Source organism: Cetorhinus maximus, chromosome 18 (genome assembly GCF_964194155.1).
Source record: "Cetorhinus maximus chromosome 18, sCetMax3.hap1.1, whole genome shotgun sequence".
In the NCBI taxonomy this organism is placed as follows: Eukaryota; Metazoa; Chordata; class Chondrichthyes; order Lamniformes; family Cetorhinidae; genus Cetorhinus; species Cetorhinus maximus.
The window spans coordinates 34,348,460-34,364,531 of NC_135896.1; the positions used below are offsets into that span (position 1 = coordinate 34,348,460).

General features: G+C 40.7%; 1 protein-coding gene across 1 annotated transcript; it reads left to right on the top strand.

Moving 5' to 3' along the window:
- The first annotated feature begins 3,627 nt into the window (after positions 1–3,627).
- On the top strand, positions 3,628–16,070 carry LOC144693053 (heat shock protein HSP 90-alpha). Its single transcript, XM_078562364.1, has 10 exons — positions 3,628–3,792; positions 11,342–11,708; positions 11,969–12,102; positions 12,231–12,542; positions 12,639–12,804; positions 12,947–13,137; positions 13,949–14,096; positions 14,180–14,448; positions 15,181–15,514; positions 15,742–16,070. Exons 1-10 carry the CDS (start codon positions 3,628–3,630, stop codon positions 15,852–15,854), a joined length of 2,199 nt encoding a protein of 732 aa, XP_078418490.1. The 3' UTR covers positions 15,855–16,070.
- Positions 16,071–16,072: the final 2 nt, after the last annotated feature.

Genomic DNA, 16,072 nt, shown 5'->3' on the forward strand with positions numbered 1-16,072 from the left:
CAGGGATGGTGATGGTGGAGTCTGGGACATTATCTGTAAGGTATGATTCCGTGAGGATGACTATGTCAGGCTGTTGCTTGACTAGTCTGTGAGACAGCTCTCCCAGTTTTGGCTCTAGCCCCCAGATGTTAGTAAGGAGGACTTTGCAGGGTCGACCTGCATTCTTCCATTGTCGTTTCCGGGTGGTTCCTCCAGTTTCATTTTTTTGTGACTTTGTCACAGTTTTCAACTGAGTGGCTTGCTAGGCCATTTAAGAGTCAACCATATTGCTGTGGGTCTGGAATCACATGTAGGCCAGACCAGGTAAGGACAACAGATTTCCTTCCCTAAAGGGCATTAGTGAACTAGATGGGTTTTTACAACAATCAAATTAATCTTTTAATTCCAGATTTTTATTGAATTCAAATTCCACCATCTGCCCTGGTGGGATTCAAACCCTGGGTCTCTGGATTATTAGTTCAGCAACAATACCACTACGCCATCCCCTCCATCCATGAGACAGCTGTGGACAGTTTCCCTGGGAGGATGGAGAACAGTCACAGCCCTGCCCAGTTGGGCACAGATGCAGGGCCTTAGGAGTCACTAGAAGAATCTCACCTAGACCAGCAGCAGCAGCAGATGTGTTTCCACATATCAAGATTCCCTGAAGCAGTGTGGGGTCATGGATAGAGAATGGAGAAGTCCATGCACCTCATATGTGCCACAATAGCTCAGGGCTACGAGTGCATGAGCTTCTCCATGGACAGAGGGGCCAATCTCATGGAGAGCCTTTTGCAGCAGTATTTGGAGTGCATGTTGGAACTGCACACTGACATAGACAGGATGTGTATACTCTATAGCTTGAACTGGTCAGTAGCACTGGTGACAGAGATGTTTAGAGGGGATGCCAGGCGCATTCCAGCTGGTGTTCCAGCCATCCGGAGTGCCAGCCAAGAAGCATGAGAGGGCCACCCCTCAGGGGCACTTTCATCATCCTCAACCTCTAGCTCTTCTGACAATGGTAGCATCTGTGCAGCAGGGCGAAGCTACCGAGGTTTCCCTTCCAATGATGCAGGTGCAGCAGTCTCTGGAGATGCCCCCATGGACACCTCTATCCACAAGAATGAACACCACATGCATCTCAGCCACAAGCCGTCACAAGTGAGCAGACTGTCTCCACCTCTTCGGAGGCCACAAGGGGCACACCATGTAGAAGTGCCTGAGCACGGAAGCCACCTTGTCCACGGAGCAGAGTAGGTTGCTGGCATGTCTTCTTGCTGTAACTGTGCATTGTCTTCTTTTCTAAGCACTCTTGAAGCCACATGTGTGAGTCTCCTTTTAATGATGGCAAGAGTTATGAGGTGCTGAAGAAGATTAAGGGTTCCTCAGTGGTGACAGCAAAACGTCTGGGTAAACCTGCAAGCTTCATTGGCTGCATCTTCAATCGACATGTTAGCACAGGCACCTCAGTGAGTTCCATACCATCCTGGGTCAGAGCAGCTCGGTTGAAATGTTCCTGAATAAGATGAGCCTTGACATTCATGGTATCCTGTCCTGGCAACCTTTGAGCTCCACACCTGTCATCCTGGTATAGTAAGAAGGATTAGCTAGAATGCACATGCAATGGCCTTCCCTAGGTAGCAACATTAAGAGATGCTTTTTAGGATTGATGTATTACGATATTCGTCTGCCCAAATATGGACTTATTGTGGAACTGGTCTTTGTCAATGGAACCCTTTTTCATCCAATTGATTTTTCTCATTTTTTGTAAAGGAAATGTGTGTTTCATATCACTTCTCCACTTGGACACATGAAATCAAATGGGAAAATTGAGAGGTTTGGACATTCAAAATTGTAGACAGTTACAAGTGTACTGGTTTTAATGTATCTGATCTTTGCTGTATAATATCAGGATAGTCCTGTGCTTTTTTAAAACATCATTTTATTGCATAATGTAATTGCTGAATTTCTTTACTTAATTTTTGAGCTGTTGATCAGGCTCATTCTTGGAGATGGTTATTGTTACCTTGGGTGGGGTTGTACTTACAATTGTGCAATTGAACACAATAAGGTCCCAGATGGGAGAAAGCATAATCGTATCAATTACACTCCAGTAGCTCCTCTCATACTGAATGTTACCTCCTGAATGTTCCAGAATCTGAAATAAAAGCAACTTGCCACGCCAATTGAAAGTTTCTCATATACATTCTCATCCGCCCTCCCCTTTCACCTCAACCATTACCCTTCTTCTCCCGTCACCATCTGTGGTATTATCAATGGTGACCGGGCTACATGTTTACAAAGCGCCTTAAAAAATCGTGGCTAGTGGACGTCATGGAGTTGCATGAATTAATGCGTCAAATTCAAAGGAGATAGCTGTCGACTGAGACACTCAATCTGATGGATAGAAAAATCGATATTTTTGTTTTAATTTTAAAAAAAGCTTTTAAGTAGAAGGACTAATCAAGACCATAAATCATTTGAAACAACTTTCATAAGATATACAATATAACAATGAACGTATTGTTTTAAACGCGAGGTCATTTTTACGACAGGACAATTTAAGCGAGACTAAGGTTTTGATGGATATCTAAACTTGAACAGCAAAATTGTAAAACAGCGTTACATATTCAAATTTGTATCATGGTGATATGTTTTGTTGCAAGGCACACCGTTTCACGTCTTTCACTTTTCTCAGAGGCACTGTTCATTTATGTTCCATCAGCGATGAAGACGTCAGCGCGTCCTCACCTCACAACGGCTCAGAAAATTCCAGCAACTTGAGAGGCTGTGACTCATTCAAGGGCTTTCCGCAGTGCCAGCCGTGTTTCCGCCTTCAAATCGCTGATTGGCCCATTCGGATTGGGAACGCCGACTGCTTTAATTTCCCATTGGTCGATACCTCCGTCAATCAGTGCGGCGCCCTGACCACAGGGTTCGAGATGTTTCTGGAACTTCAGTTTTGGCGAAGACGAGGCGCCGTATAAAAACCGGTTCGCCGCCTTTTTTGCTTGCATTTGCCAAGGTGCTGTTTGCGCTGAGAGTTGTGGGCACGGCAATAGCAGCCGCATTTATCTTAGAATCTCGGAGCACTAGCGTCCTGAAGGAAGGTAAAAAAAAAATTAAGAAAGGTTTGAAGATTTGTCAGTAGATAATTACCAGAACACGATGCTGAAAGCTACGGTTTCTAGTCACGATGCTTGATTTAATTTTTTATATACTTCTGAGAATCCTAATACGAAACGGTTACGTTAGTTTGATCACAGTTTTAAATCGTCGAGTCGATTTACTGACTTGTAAGAATGTTCTGGAATGATGTCTTTGTTTAACGCAGGTTGTAATTAAATTCATATGGCTATTAAGGAAAAAACTGGTTTTCCTCGGAACGATGCCTTCTTGCTGTCGGTTCATTGTCAAGCGCTATTATCACGCTAAGCCTTCTGGTAACTCAGACTTTTCTAGAAGCTTGTCCTGGTGGGTGGAGTCAGCTTGCGCATGTGGAGTCACTCGGCTTCTACCACGAAAACCAATTTCTTCTTTGCCACCCCGTTTTTATTTAATGACCTCTCGCTATCGCGTTCTGTTCTTAGTTGTTCGTCAAACCTTATTATTCATTTTTTCCCCCCTCTTCTGTTACATGAACAACAGATGCCTGAAGAAACTCCGGTAGCTACGCAGGACATGCCAATGGAGGAAGAAACTGAGACCTTCGCCTTTCAGGCGGAAATTGCTCAGTTGATGTCTTTGATCATCAATACATTTTACTCCAACAAAGAGATTTTTCTGAGAGAGCTCATTTCCAATTCTTCTGATGTAAGTCAGGTTTCAAGTGACTTGTTATCCAGATCTAACTTTCTCATTTCCACATGATTTAGCACCCTCAATAAAGTTTAAATGTCGTTCGTGGTGTTTTTTTGAAAAGTTGCAGTGAGGCATTTTTCTGCTATAAATAAAATGCAACTACTTCACAACATCAAACCAATTTACTGAGTGGTGGGAGTTTAAAATTGTTCTGGAAGTTGTTGTAGGTGGGAAATTTGTTTACCCTGCCGCCGCCCCCCAACTCCCAATAGAGGGTGCACTCCACAATTGACTGTTGTACTTCCATTTGGAAGAAAAAAATGCATTATTGCATATGTCAGGCTCCTCAGTATCTGAAATGAGAAGCATTAATGTTTTTGGTGATCCTTTGTTAAGCTTGATAAAGAAATGGTGAACTTTTATAGGACTAGTTTAAATGAGGAACTAAGTACAGAAGTACCACTATGGAAACAATGTTTTAAAACACAGTTTGGCTCAGACATGAAGGTAAGTCCAGCCATATACCAAGAAAATCCCAAGTTAGTGAAAAGTGTTTTTTTGTGTGACTTAGTACAGTGGCTTCTAATGATTTTCCTGCTAAATCTGATTCTTTGGCAAGAGACTGGTAGAATCAGGGGGTTTATTATGGATGCAAATCCTTTTGGGATAGCTGAAGTTAAATTTGGTGTATGGACTATATCAAGTCATAATAGGAGTCCACTCCTGTTTTGACATGGTGCAATTTCTTTCCAACCCCTTTCTGGGTATAACTTGGAGCTAATTTAGAGAGAGAACTCTAGGTGTGTTTTCTCTTGGTGCAAATTTCAGTAAGCTTTAATTGAGACTAGCCTCGATGCATCCACCTGCTGCATTTAAGGATATTAATCAAGAAAGACAATATTTTAAAACTCTACATCAGAGGGATCCCCAAAGTTTCAGAACAAAAATGCCTTAATATTTGGCTGTTAAATGTGCACAAAAGCTCTCTATTTAAAAAGCCATGAGATGGCAGGACTGGATAATCTGTGTTTAGTGTTGATTTTAAGGGATCAATGTTGGGGAAGGAGGTGGTACAGGAAATATTGCAGCTGATTTTGAATACAGCTATCACTAAATCAAGACCTGGATTTGTTTTTTTTAGTGCTTGCAGCAAATCTGCCATATACTAGCAACTTTTTGAAGGCTGTTTTTTTTAACTTGTGCAGGCAAGACCAGTACTTGCCCATCCCTAATTGCCCTTGAAATTAGTGGGTCTTGTCGAACAATGTAGTAGTGTATTTATGGTACTCGGAGTTTCAGAATTTTGACCCAGTGATGGAGATCTATGTCAACGTGGTGTAACTATATATCTGCCAGAGTACCTTTTTGTTTTAACTGGATTGAAAATTATAGAAGCCTTTTAACTTGCGTCTTAAGTGGAGCAGCATTGGTATTTCACAAATAAGCCATGCAACCATGATACCCACCCTCTGACATTTCTCTGGTAGCCATGGCATTTATGTGCCTTGTCCAACAGTTCATGGTCAATAGTGACTTCTCCAAAGATGTTGGTGGGGGATTGTTATGATAGTAATCTCAATAGTGTTTAAATTCAATTTTTTTTAGAAATGGTCCATCTCCTTTTGTAACTTGCTGTAACCTAGCAAATAGCCTACCATTGGACTGTCTTAAACCATTTATTTTAATTTCCCCAATGTGGGAACTCCAGTGAAGTACTAATATTAAATATTAAGCAAATGGCTTGCATAACATAGACCTAAATACCATAAAGGTCAGCAGTCCACTCTGCTTTAGTCATTAAGACACCAGAAGAAGGCCAGTGGGTCCAAACCAGCGCTCTCAATCAGTCCCATTCCACTCTATCCTTGAAGAGACAGTTCAGGTACTAAGTAAGCATATTCCCTTTGAAGTAGGGCATCCCAAACTAATATACCCTAGAAATCAACGGTTAAAATAACCCAGAAAGGAAGGCCCAGATTTTCACTCCCGGGTCAAGTGCGCAGGCACAGCTCTGAACCTTTATATTTAAATATGACATGCCCTCAGTTCCAATTTTTCATTCCAGGGCAGGCTGGATTAGAAGTTGGACCTGGAATGTGGGCAGAAGACTGCCTCTGTGCTCCACGCTCATCCCATGCCCCTTGATCCACCATTGCCCTTTATAGACCCTGTGCCAACTCATGCGAAACCGTGCTCTCTACCACCATCCTTTTTCCCTTACTAGGTGAGTTGGCATGGAGGAGTATCTGCCATGGACAAGCCTCAGGAGCTATGCTGACAAAATGTCTAATGATGTCACAAGATCTGAGTTTTTGTTACTCAATAAGCACTTGGAGCTGTCAGTCAAACTGCTTGCTTAACAGGCACCCCACTGTTCGTAAAATCAGTCTTTGCAGCATAAATCCTATAATAATACTCAGGCTTATGTCAACACAATGAAATATCAAGCACTGATTTTTTTTTTCTCAACTCCAGACGTTTTGAAATTTGAATCCATTGACAGCTTTGCCAGTTCCAATAAGATTGACAGTTCTTTCACCGCTTTGGCATTTGTCAGAATTAAACTTCATAACTATATATACATCAAATTGTGTAATGCAGCACCTTTCATGTGCAGACTTAATGTAAAGGAACCACTTTTAAGGATCCTTATCCCTGTATGGATCCTAATAGTGCTTAACTGTTGGGGACTGCACTCAGTAATAGTGATTTACTGCAGTGCACAGTCCCCAGCAGATTTTCTCAAGTCATCTACTGTAGAATACACAAACTGTACAACTTTTTTTTGGTTTTATATTGCAGTCTTAACATCCTGTTGTGATGTTAAGATTCCAGTGCAGGCAACATTGAAGCCATCTCAACTTTGCATCCTGTCCCTGAATGCTGGCTAGAGTTTACCCACTGAGTTTCCTTAGATTGAACTCTAGATTGGGACTGTGAACTCTCAAACTTCGAGTGCTAATGTTCAGCCAACTGGCCAAAAACAGATTAGTTGACCATTTAATTTACTGATTGCCACATATCAATATTTTCAATCATGTTCTATTCACACTATGGTTATGGGCATTATTGGCACTGCCAACATGTATTGCCAATCCCTAGTTAACCTTAATGGGAACTGCCTGAATTGCTGCAGTCAACGTAGGAGTGGCCCAGATCTTCCAGTCATTGTCAATGCTATGTGCATTGTCTCTGCCTGCAGCACTCTCTGCAGCCCCAACCTTTCCCATTTCTTGCAGCTGGGCCTTTCAACCCCAGCTGAGGCTTCAATGGGTCAATGCAGCCATCACTGGGGAAGACTTAACAGGCCAAGAAAAGATGGAAGAAGGAGGACATGCACTATTACCATAATGGTAGCTTTGTTCAGGTAAGTTCGATAAGTTTTGGTGCTCAATTCAGTTATGCTGACTAATATGGAGTTAAACCAGGTATTAACTAGCATAATTATCTTTCCTGGAATGTGGGTGGCAATAGACCAGCACTTTATTACTTCCATCTTTAATTCTTCTTGAAGATGATGAGCAGTCACCTTGAACTGCTGCAGTACATGTGGTGTGAGTACACCCACAGTGCTGTTGGGGATTTCCAGGATTTTGACCCAGTGACTGAAGGAACTGCGATATATTTACAAGCCAGGATGCTGAGTGGCTTGGAGAGGAACTTGCAGGTGGTGTTCCCATGCATCTGTTGCCCTTGTCCTAGGTCACAGGTTTGTAAGGTGCTGTTGAAAGAACCTTGGTGAGTTACTGCAGTACATCTTGTAGATGCTGCCACTAAGTTGGTGGACGGAGTGAATGTTGAAGGTGATGGATGTGGTGCCAATCAAGTGAGCTGCATTGTCCTGGATGGTGTCAAGCTGCTGGAGTGTTGGAGCTGCTCTCATCCAGGCAAGTGGAGAGTATTCCATCACACTCCTGACATTCCTTGTAGATGGTGGAGCAGCTTTGGGGAGTTGGGAGGTGAGCTACACTCAAGTTCCCAGCCACTGAACTGTTCTTGTAGGCACAGTATTTATATGGTGAGTCCAGTTCCATTTCTGGTCAGTTGTAACCCCAGGATGTTGTTAGTGGTGGATTCAGCAATGGTAGTGCCTTTGAATGTCAGGGGGCAATGATTGGATTCTCTTTTGTTGGAGATGATCATTGCCTGGCACTTAAGTGGGGTAAATGTTGGTTGTCAGCCCAAGCCTGAATGTTGTCCTAGTCTTTCTGCATATGGGCACAGACCGCTTCAGAATTTGATTGCAAATGGTGCTGAACATTGTGCAATCATCAGGGAACATCCCCACTTCTGACCTTAATGATTGAGGGAAGGTCATTAAAGCAGTTCAATATGTTTAGGCCCAGGACACTACCCTGAGCTAACCTTTCAGTGATGTCCTGGAACAGAGGAGATTGACCTCCAACAACCACAGCCATCTTCCTTTTGTGCTAGTTATAACTGCAAGCAATGGAGTATTTCCCCTGATTCCCATTGACTGCAGTTTTGCTAGGGCTCCATAATGTCATACTCAGTCAAATGCTGCCTTGATGTCAACAGCAGTCAACTCTCCTCTCAGCTCTTTTTGTCCATGTTTGGACCAAGGCTGTAACGAGGTCAGAAGCCAAGTGGCCATGCTGGAACCAGAACTTGTCAGTGAGCAGGTTGTTGCTAATGTGTCAAGCAGGTTTAAGCCTCTTGACAATGAGTTCAGTGTTGGAAACTTTAGCAGAGGGTGCCAGACAACAGTAATCAGCCCATTGAACTTTAAACTTGCAGGCGTTAATGATGTGTGCAGGACTTCTGCAGGGTCCTGATACACTGTCAAATCTATGATACTGGAAGATTTATGCCATGGCTTTGTTTGCAGCACAGGAAGAAGCCATTTGGCCCATATCCATACTGACCAAAAGAGCTATCCAGTCTAATCCTACCTTCCAGCACTTAGGGTGCATATCCAAATGTTTTGCATGTGATTAGGGTTTCTGGCTTTGCCACCCTTTCAGGCTGAGATCCAGGTCCCCTGGGTCAAATTCTGAACTTCTAATTATCAACTGCGCATCCATGCCCTGATATCCTTGCTCTCCATTTTTTAGGCCTCACTAATTCAATAAAATCTCCCTTTGGCCTCGAAGAAAACATTCGCAGCCTTGTGAATCATTTCTCCTGGCAACATCCTCGAATCAATCTAGTGTGATCAAGTTCTTCCTGTATTGTGGAGACCAGAACTGTTTGCAGTTCTTTAGCTGTCTAACTGGTGCTCTATACTCTTGACCTCAGCCAAGGATTGAGCACCTTATCTGATGTCTTGTTACTTTTTAAGGCACCTATGGACATACACTCCAAGGTGTTTTTGTTCCCCTCAATTTCTTGGGAATCTATATTCCCTTGTAATTGCAAATGCATAACCCTGAACCCCTCTACATGATTCCATCTACCTCTTCTCTGGCCAGCCCATTTGTATTTCCCTGCAGTCTACAGCCTGGTCTATGCAATAAATGGTGATAGTGACATGGAGGTGGTGTTCCTGTATGATTGTTGCCCTTGACCTACAATAGTGGAGTTTGGAGAATACTCATCTGCATTCAGCACAGAATTTGGGAGACTATAACCCAAGCATGAAAAAATGCAAACTTTTCAAAAGTCTAGTATTTGAGTTCTAAAAAGATTTGAGTAACTGAAGTAGATCAGATAGGAACTCATGTACGCCATCTATGGGGCCGTATGTCTCAACAGGTGCACATGATCTGCAAGACATTCTCTGGATTGAGGCAGCCTTAGCAGCAGGTTCTGTGTAATTTCAAAGGCTCCCAACCTATCAACTTGAACATACATTTGTAAAGCTCTTCATATGCACTCCACAGTCAGTGAATACTATGCATTTGCCCATGCAACTGACTATAACTGTCAATTAGACCAACCACATGGTTACCAGAGTAGGTATTCTGCAGTGAGTGGCTTTCTGAACTCCCCAAGGCAACCTACCTATCAGGAGTTTGTTGGAACTAATTGACTTCGTATCTTTGGCAATACTGATGCTTGATACTGACCAGGACAAAGTGGCTGCACGATCTGGATAAATCCCAGATTCACTTTTTAAAAATTCACTCCCTCCACACTGGTGCAGTGTGTCCTAGCTGCAAAATGCACTGCAGCGACTTGCCTTGGCTTTAGTATAGTACCCAACCCTCAACCACTTGATGTAGGCAGCTGATGTGTGGTTTTACTATTCCTCCACCACTGGGTCAAAATTCTGCTGGATGGCATTGTGGCAGAAGTCCTACCACGTTCTTGAGGCTAACTAGGGCTGGGTGATAAATAGCAGTGCTACCATATTCCAAACAGTGAAAAGAAACTGCTGCAATGCCTTCACCCCTTAGCCTTGTGAAGGTGGTAAGCAAAATAGGCCCATATTTAATGAGAACTGGATTGATACCCAAATTTTCATTATGCATGCTTGTAGTGAGTAGCAGAAGACATTTAGATGATTGAAGCCTGGACTCAAGATTTAAGCCAGACAAAATATGGAAAACAATTGCTTCATTTTTGGTTTCAAATTCTTTAAATGGCAAGCTGGCCCAAATGGACAGAAGATGGTACCTGGTCTGGGAGCTTCTTGACCTCAGCCAAGTGCTGGCAGGGGTGCTAAAGTTATTTAAGTGATTACGTGCATATACCAGTTTAGGATTGGGTTTAGCTTTACCATTATAATAGCCTGCAGATGTGTTGCCAAGTTCAACTGAATAATACCATTTGGTGTCAGTTACTGGAATGTGCCCTGCATCTGTGGAGTGATGCCCTGGAAAATACCTGTACCTTCAAGAGGAAGGGGCAGAGAAAATAGCATAAAAACAAATTAGAGATAAATACTAGCATTTTTACATCTAATTCTTTTTGTCATGACTTTTTCTAGCCAGCCAGTGACTAAACAAAATGGAGGATGTGAATGGAAAGTTCTTAGCAATGTTGGGGCCCAGAGCCTAATAAATTTCTGGAGTAGGCATCCAGAAATGAAGTTCATGCTATGTTTATTGATTATTCTTCTTTAAAAATGTGTTTGAGCAGCACGATCTATAAAACTGATGGGTTTTGATGCAGTAAGTGTGGAGAAACTGTCAGGGTGGTAGCCGGAGAACACATTTAAGATAATTGACAGAAAATGCAGGAGATTTGCTAAGGTCTGGAATACGCAACCTGAAAAGATGGTGGGGACCAGTTTTAGTAGTGCTTTTCAAATTGGAATTGGCTAAAGAAATTTGAGTGTTTTGGGTAAAGAGCAGGGGTTGGAATTAACATTACCTGGATAGGTTAATTTTAAGATATGGCTCAAACAATGGGATGAATGGCCTACGCTTTGTATTTCTATAGTCGATCATAGCACACATCTGGATGGCTTATTTTTATGTAAAGGTTAAGTTGTTTGCCATAGTTATATTTCTTTAGTGAAACATTTGTTCAATCTTTTCAATTTAATCACAAACCCAGAATTGCACTGTTCTATTGATCTGTTTCCTTGCTGCTTTCTTGTCCCAAAACATGTCAGATTTCTACATTTTAAGTAATTGTGTTTTTATTTTTAAAGGCCCTTGATAAAATTCGCTATGAAAGCTTAACTGATCCAAGCAAGCTGGATTCTGGCAAAGAATTGAAGATTGACATTATTCCAAATCAAAAGGAGCACACTTTGACCATTTGTGATACTGGTATTGGGATGACCAAAGCTGATCTCATTAACAACCTAGGCACCATTGCCAAGTCTGGAACAAAAGCCTTCATGGAGGCCTTACAAGCTGGTGCAGACATATCAATGATTGGGCAGTTTGGTGTTGGTTTCTATTCTGCTTACCTAGTTGCAGAAAAAGTTACGGTCATGACTAAGCACAATGATGATGATCAGTATGTGTGGGAATCATCTGCTGGAGGATCTTTCACAGTGAGACTAGACCATGGTAAGTAGTGTATGCAAGTAGATAAATGTCAAAGTTCTAAATTACAGACCCAAATTTGAGTCTAAGCTGTTCTAAACGTTAACCTAGTTCAAAGCATATGGAATGCTAATCTTATTTTATTCCATCATTAAAAAGGAAAGATTTTACATGTATCACTTGTGTCCAATATAGAAATACCTCCTCCATTTGTATAAATGAGCATAAGGCCGATATTTTTAAAAAAAGAACCTGCCTTCATTGGGTTTAATTTTTATTAAAAGGTGAAGATATTGGTCGTGGAACTAAAGTGATCTTGCACTTGAAAGAAGATCAGATGGAATATATAGAAGAAAAGAGGGTCAAAGAAATTGTGAAGAAGCACTCCCAATTCATTGGCTACCCTATCACTTTATTTGTAAGTCTTTAGTTTAAAATTTATGCATTACAGCAATTTTGATAGTGATGTGAACATTTGTCTAATGTCTAATCAATCTGATAATCCATAAGATTCCCTCAAGTGAGTTTTTTTAAATTTTTAAATAGGTGGAGAAGGAGCGAGATAAGGAGATCAGTGATGATGAAGGAGAAGAAAAAGAAGAGAAGAAAGAGGATGATGCCACAGAGGAAGAAGACAAACCAAAAATTGAAGATGTTGGATCAGATGAAGAAGAAGATGAAAAGAAAGAAGGTGACAAAAAGAAAAAGAAGAAAATTAAGGAGAAATATATAGATCAAGAGGAACTGAACAAGACGAAGCCTATTTGGACACGAAATCCTGAAGACATAACCAATGAAGAGTATGGAGAATTCTACAAGAGTTTGACAAATGACTGGGAGGAACATTTGGCAGTAAAAGTAAGTGTAATGTTTGTTTGCTGTTTAATGACAAACTGGAAAATTGTACTGACCTCAATTGCTTATGCAACAAACTAATCATAAATATTTTTACAGCATTTTTCTGTTGAAGGCCAGCTGGAGTTTAGAGCATTACTCTTTGCTCCAAGACGAGCACCATTTGACTTGTTTGAAAACAGAAAAAAGAAAAACAACATTAAGCTGTATGTGCGCAGAGTCTTCATTATGGATAATTGTGAAGAACTCATTCCAGAATATCTCAGTAAGTATTTGGGCAGAAATAACTAATGCAAATGTGTTTTACACTTGTGATTTTTATCAAGTAAATGGTAGTTTCTCATTTGAGATGCAGATATTGTTAGTAATTTCGTAGATTCTAACATGTCAACCATTTCTCCCCCAAGATTTTATTAAGGGGGTAGTGGATTCAGAAGATCTGCCCCTTAACATTTCCCGTGAAATGTTGCAGCAAAGCAAGATTCTAAAAGTTATTCGTAAAAACCTGGTCAAGAAATGCTTGGAGCTCTTCACAGAATTGTCTGAGGACAAAGAAAACTACAAGAAGCTATATGAGCAATTTTCCAAAAACCTCAAGGTGAACATAGTGGAGCTAATAAGGGGGAAACTTCTTTTTTCTTGCCACTATTTGCAGTAACTTGGTGTTGATCAATGAGTTGGAGAGGCGTTGTGATTCTGCCTTGATTTTGATTGTTATTCCTCTTAATTATTGACTTTTTGTCTAGTTGCAGATAATTTTTTAGACTTGAGACAGTGGGGTTGCTTCAGCTTCCCTTTTCTCCTTCCACAGCTCTGAAAAAGCTTCATTGCTGGGAGTGCATGTTGGAGTCAAGAAGGATGCCATGTGTTTCCTCTTGAAGCCTTGCATGATGAGTATGCACTCAAATAACCTTTAATTGTGCATCTTTCACACTTGGGCAAACTTTTTTCACTAATTTACTTCTACAAAAACATCCAAAAACCAAATTTTAACCACATGAATTCGGAGCATAAATGACTGACAGTCTTACTATCAATCTGCTAGTGGAATAATACAATGAAAGAGTTGTACAACAGATTTTGATATGAGGTGAGGGAGAAAGCTTTTGGGCTCAAGTTCATCTGTTAATCAATCCCATTTTCAGTTTGGTTTTTTTCAGAGCTTTCTGAAGCTTAAAATTTGGTCCAGTTTGATGTAAAGTACTTTTCCTGGACTTTGACTTTTTCCCTTTTTTATATTCTGGGACTCGATAATTTCAGAGGTGCAATTTGTTTTTTGGCAGCAAATATTGTGCTTGTTAACTATGTTGTAACAATCAAGGAATTAAAATCTTACTGATTTTTGTCCACGAATGCATGACAGCAGAACTGTCTGGCCGTATTTGTTATTTTTTTCTTTATCTCTCCAGCTTGGAATCCATGAGGACTCTCAAAACCGCAAGAAGCTTTCTGAGTTGCTCCGGTACCATACTTCTGTTAGTGGTGATGAAATGGTATCCCTGAAAGATTATGTCTCCCGTATGAAAGACAACCAGAAACATATCTATTACATTACTGGTATGTAAAAAGTACACTTCTGAAATGACATCTGAAATATGTCTCTATGCATGTATAGTCATTCCAGACTACTTTTAATCTAGGTGAAACCAAGGATCAAGTAGCCAACTCTGCATTTGTGGAGCGGCTAAGAAAACATGGATTGGAGGTGATCTACATGACTGAGCCAATTGATGAATACTGTGTGCAACAGTTGAAAGAATTTGATGGAAAAACTTTGGTCTCTGTAACTAAGGAGGGCTTGGAGCTTCCAGAAGATGAAGAGGAGAAAAAGAAACAGGAAGAAAAGAAGGCAAATTTTGAAAATCTCTGCAAGATTATGAAAGACATCTTGGAGAAGAAAATTGAGAAAGTATGTTTTATAATTATGAATAATAGAATTTAATTGCATAGTGCTGTAAGATTAATTATTTTTGACTTAATGATCATACTTTTATCTTTTGGAGGGGGAGAAAAACTGACCTCTATAGTTAAAGCTGAAGATTCCTCATTCCTATCTGCTGTGGTCATAAATGCCAGTTAAATAGGGGTAACTCAATAGATCTCCTTTTGTAACATGTCAAATTTCAATCTTTTGGTTAAGAATGGACTAGTGTCCTGTAATGCACTGACTGGGTCCCAGCTACAGTATTTTGCCCATTTATGGACACACTTGAGAAGAATGTAAAAGGCCTTGGAGAGATTGCAAAGATTTACTAGAGTGGTAGCAGGGACAAAATTTCCAAGTTGTGATGAGACTAAAAAATAAGTTCTTGAAACAAAAGGTTAAAGGCTGATCTAATGAAAGTGCTCCGACTTGACATGATTTACAAGAGGCAGTGAGTCAGAAGATTGCACGGTCAGATGTTATGATCTGGAATTCATTTACTGAGGGTGGTGGAAGCCCTTCACTAGTAACTTGTAAATGCATTGGATAAATACTTTGAAGAGGAAGAATGTGCTAGGCTATTGGGAAAGGGCAGGCAGTGGAACAAATTGTGCCAATGGATAGCATTTCAGACAGTTGACAACGGGCTAAATGGTCTCCTCCACTGCTTCATCCTGTAATTGCACTAAGTTTTTGTTCATCTTTATCTTTCCCCAGGTAACTGTTTCCAATCGTTTAGTTGCCTCTCCATGTTGCATTGTTACCAGCACCTATGGATGGACTGCCAACATGGAAAGAATCATGAAGGCTCAAGCACTTAGAGATAATTCAACAATGGGTTATATGGCAGCTAAGAAACACTTGGAAATCAATCCTGACCATCCAATTGTTGAGACACTGAGGCAGAAAGCAGAAGCTGACAAAAATGACAAGTCAGTGAAGGACCTGGTCATTCTTCTTTTTGAGACTGCACTGCTGTCCTCTGGTTTTTCATTGGAAGATCCACAGACTCATGCTAATCGCATCTATAGGATGATCAAACTTGGTCTTGGTAAGTATCTTGACCAAAATGTGTTGTCTTTTATGGGAACCATAGCATTCTGGAACTTTTTTTATTAAACCCCTGCAAACATTAATCCAAATTCCAACTATTTTCTTCTCTGGATGTGGTTTCCAAGATCTGATTTTTTTTTTTCCCTTTTTAAGTTGCTATTGATTTTTTTCTAGATTTTTCCAATATAAATTTTGGATGAAAAAAAAAGTTCTTCTTTTCTGTAGGTATTGATGAGGAAGATCCTATCATGGAGGATGCAGGCCCAACAACTACAGAAGAGATGCCACCACTAGAAGGTGATGATGATGATACATCACGAATGGAAGAAGTTGACTGAGCAAACTACAACTAGTAGCAACCCATTTCCACTCAAATTCTGAAGAGCTGTTGCGGTCACTGAGTTTAAAAAAAAAAACTAGTAATAGACAACTGTAACAGTATCACACTTCCGTGAAGCACAGTTGATGCTGAGTTTCTGTAAACTTGTCAGTACCAGTAAGCTACAAGTTAACAATTGAGCATATGTTGCAAAATAAAAATTTAGTTTAAATTCTT

Coding starts and splice junctions, on each gene's coding strand:
- LOC144693053 (XM_078562364.1), top strand. CDS start 3,628: ATGCCTGAAGAAACTCCGGTAGCTACGCAGGACATGCCAATGGAGGAA. Junction 13,138..13,948: donor AATTTTCCAAAAACCTCAAG/GTGAACATAGTG, acceptor TTATCTCTCCAG/CTTGGAATCCATGAGGACTC. Junction 15,515..15,741: donor GATGATCAAACTTGGTCTTG/GTAAGTATCTTG, acceptor TCTTTTCTGTAG/GTATTGATGAGGAAGATCCT.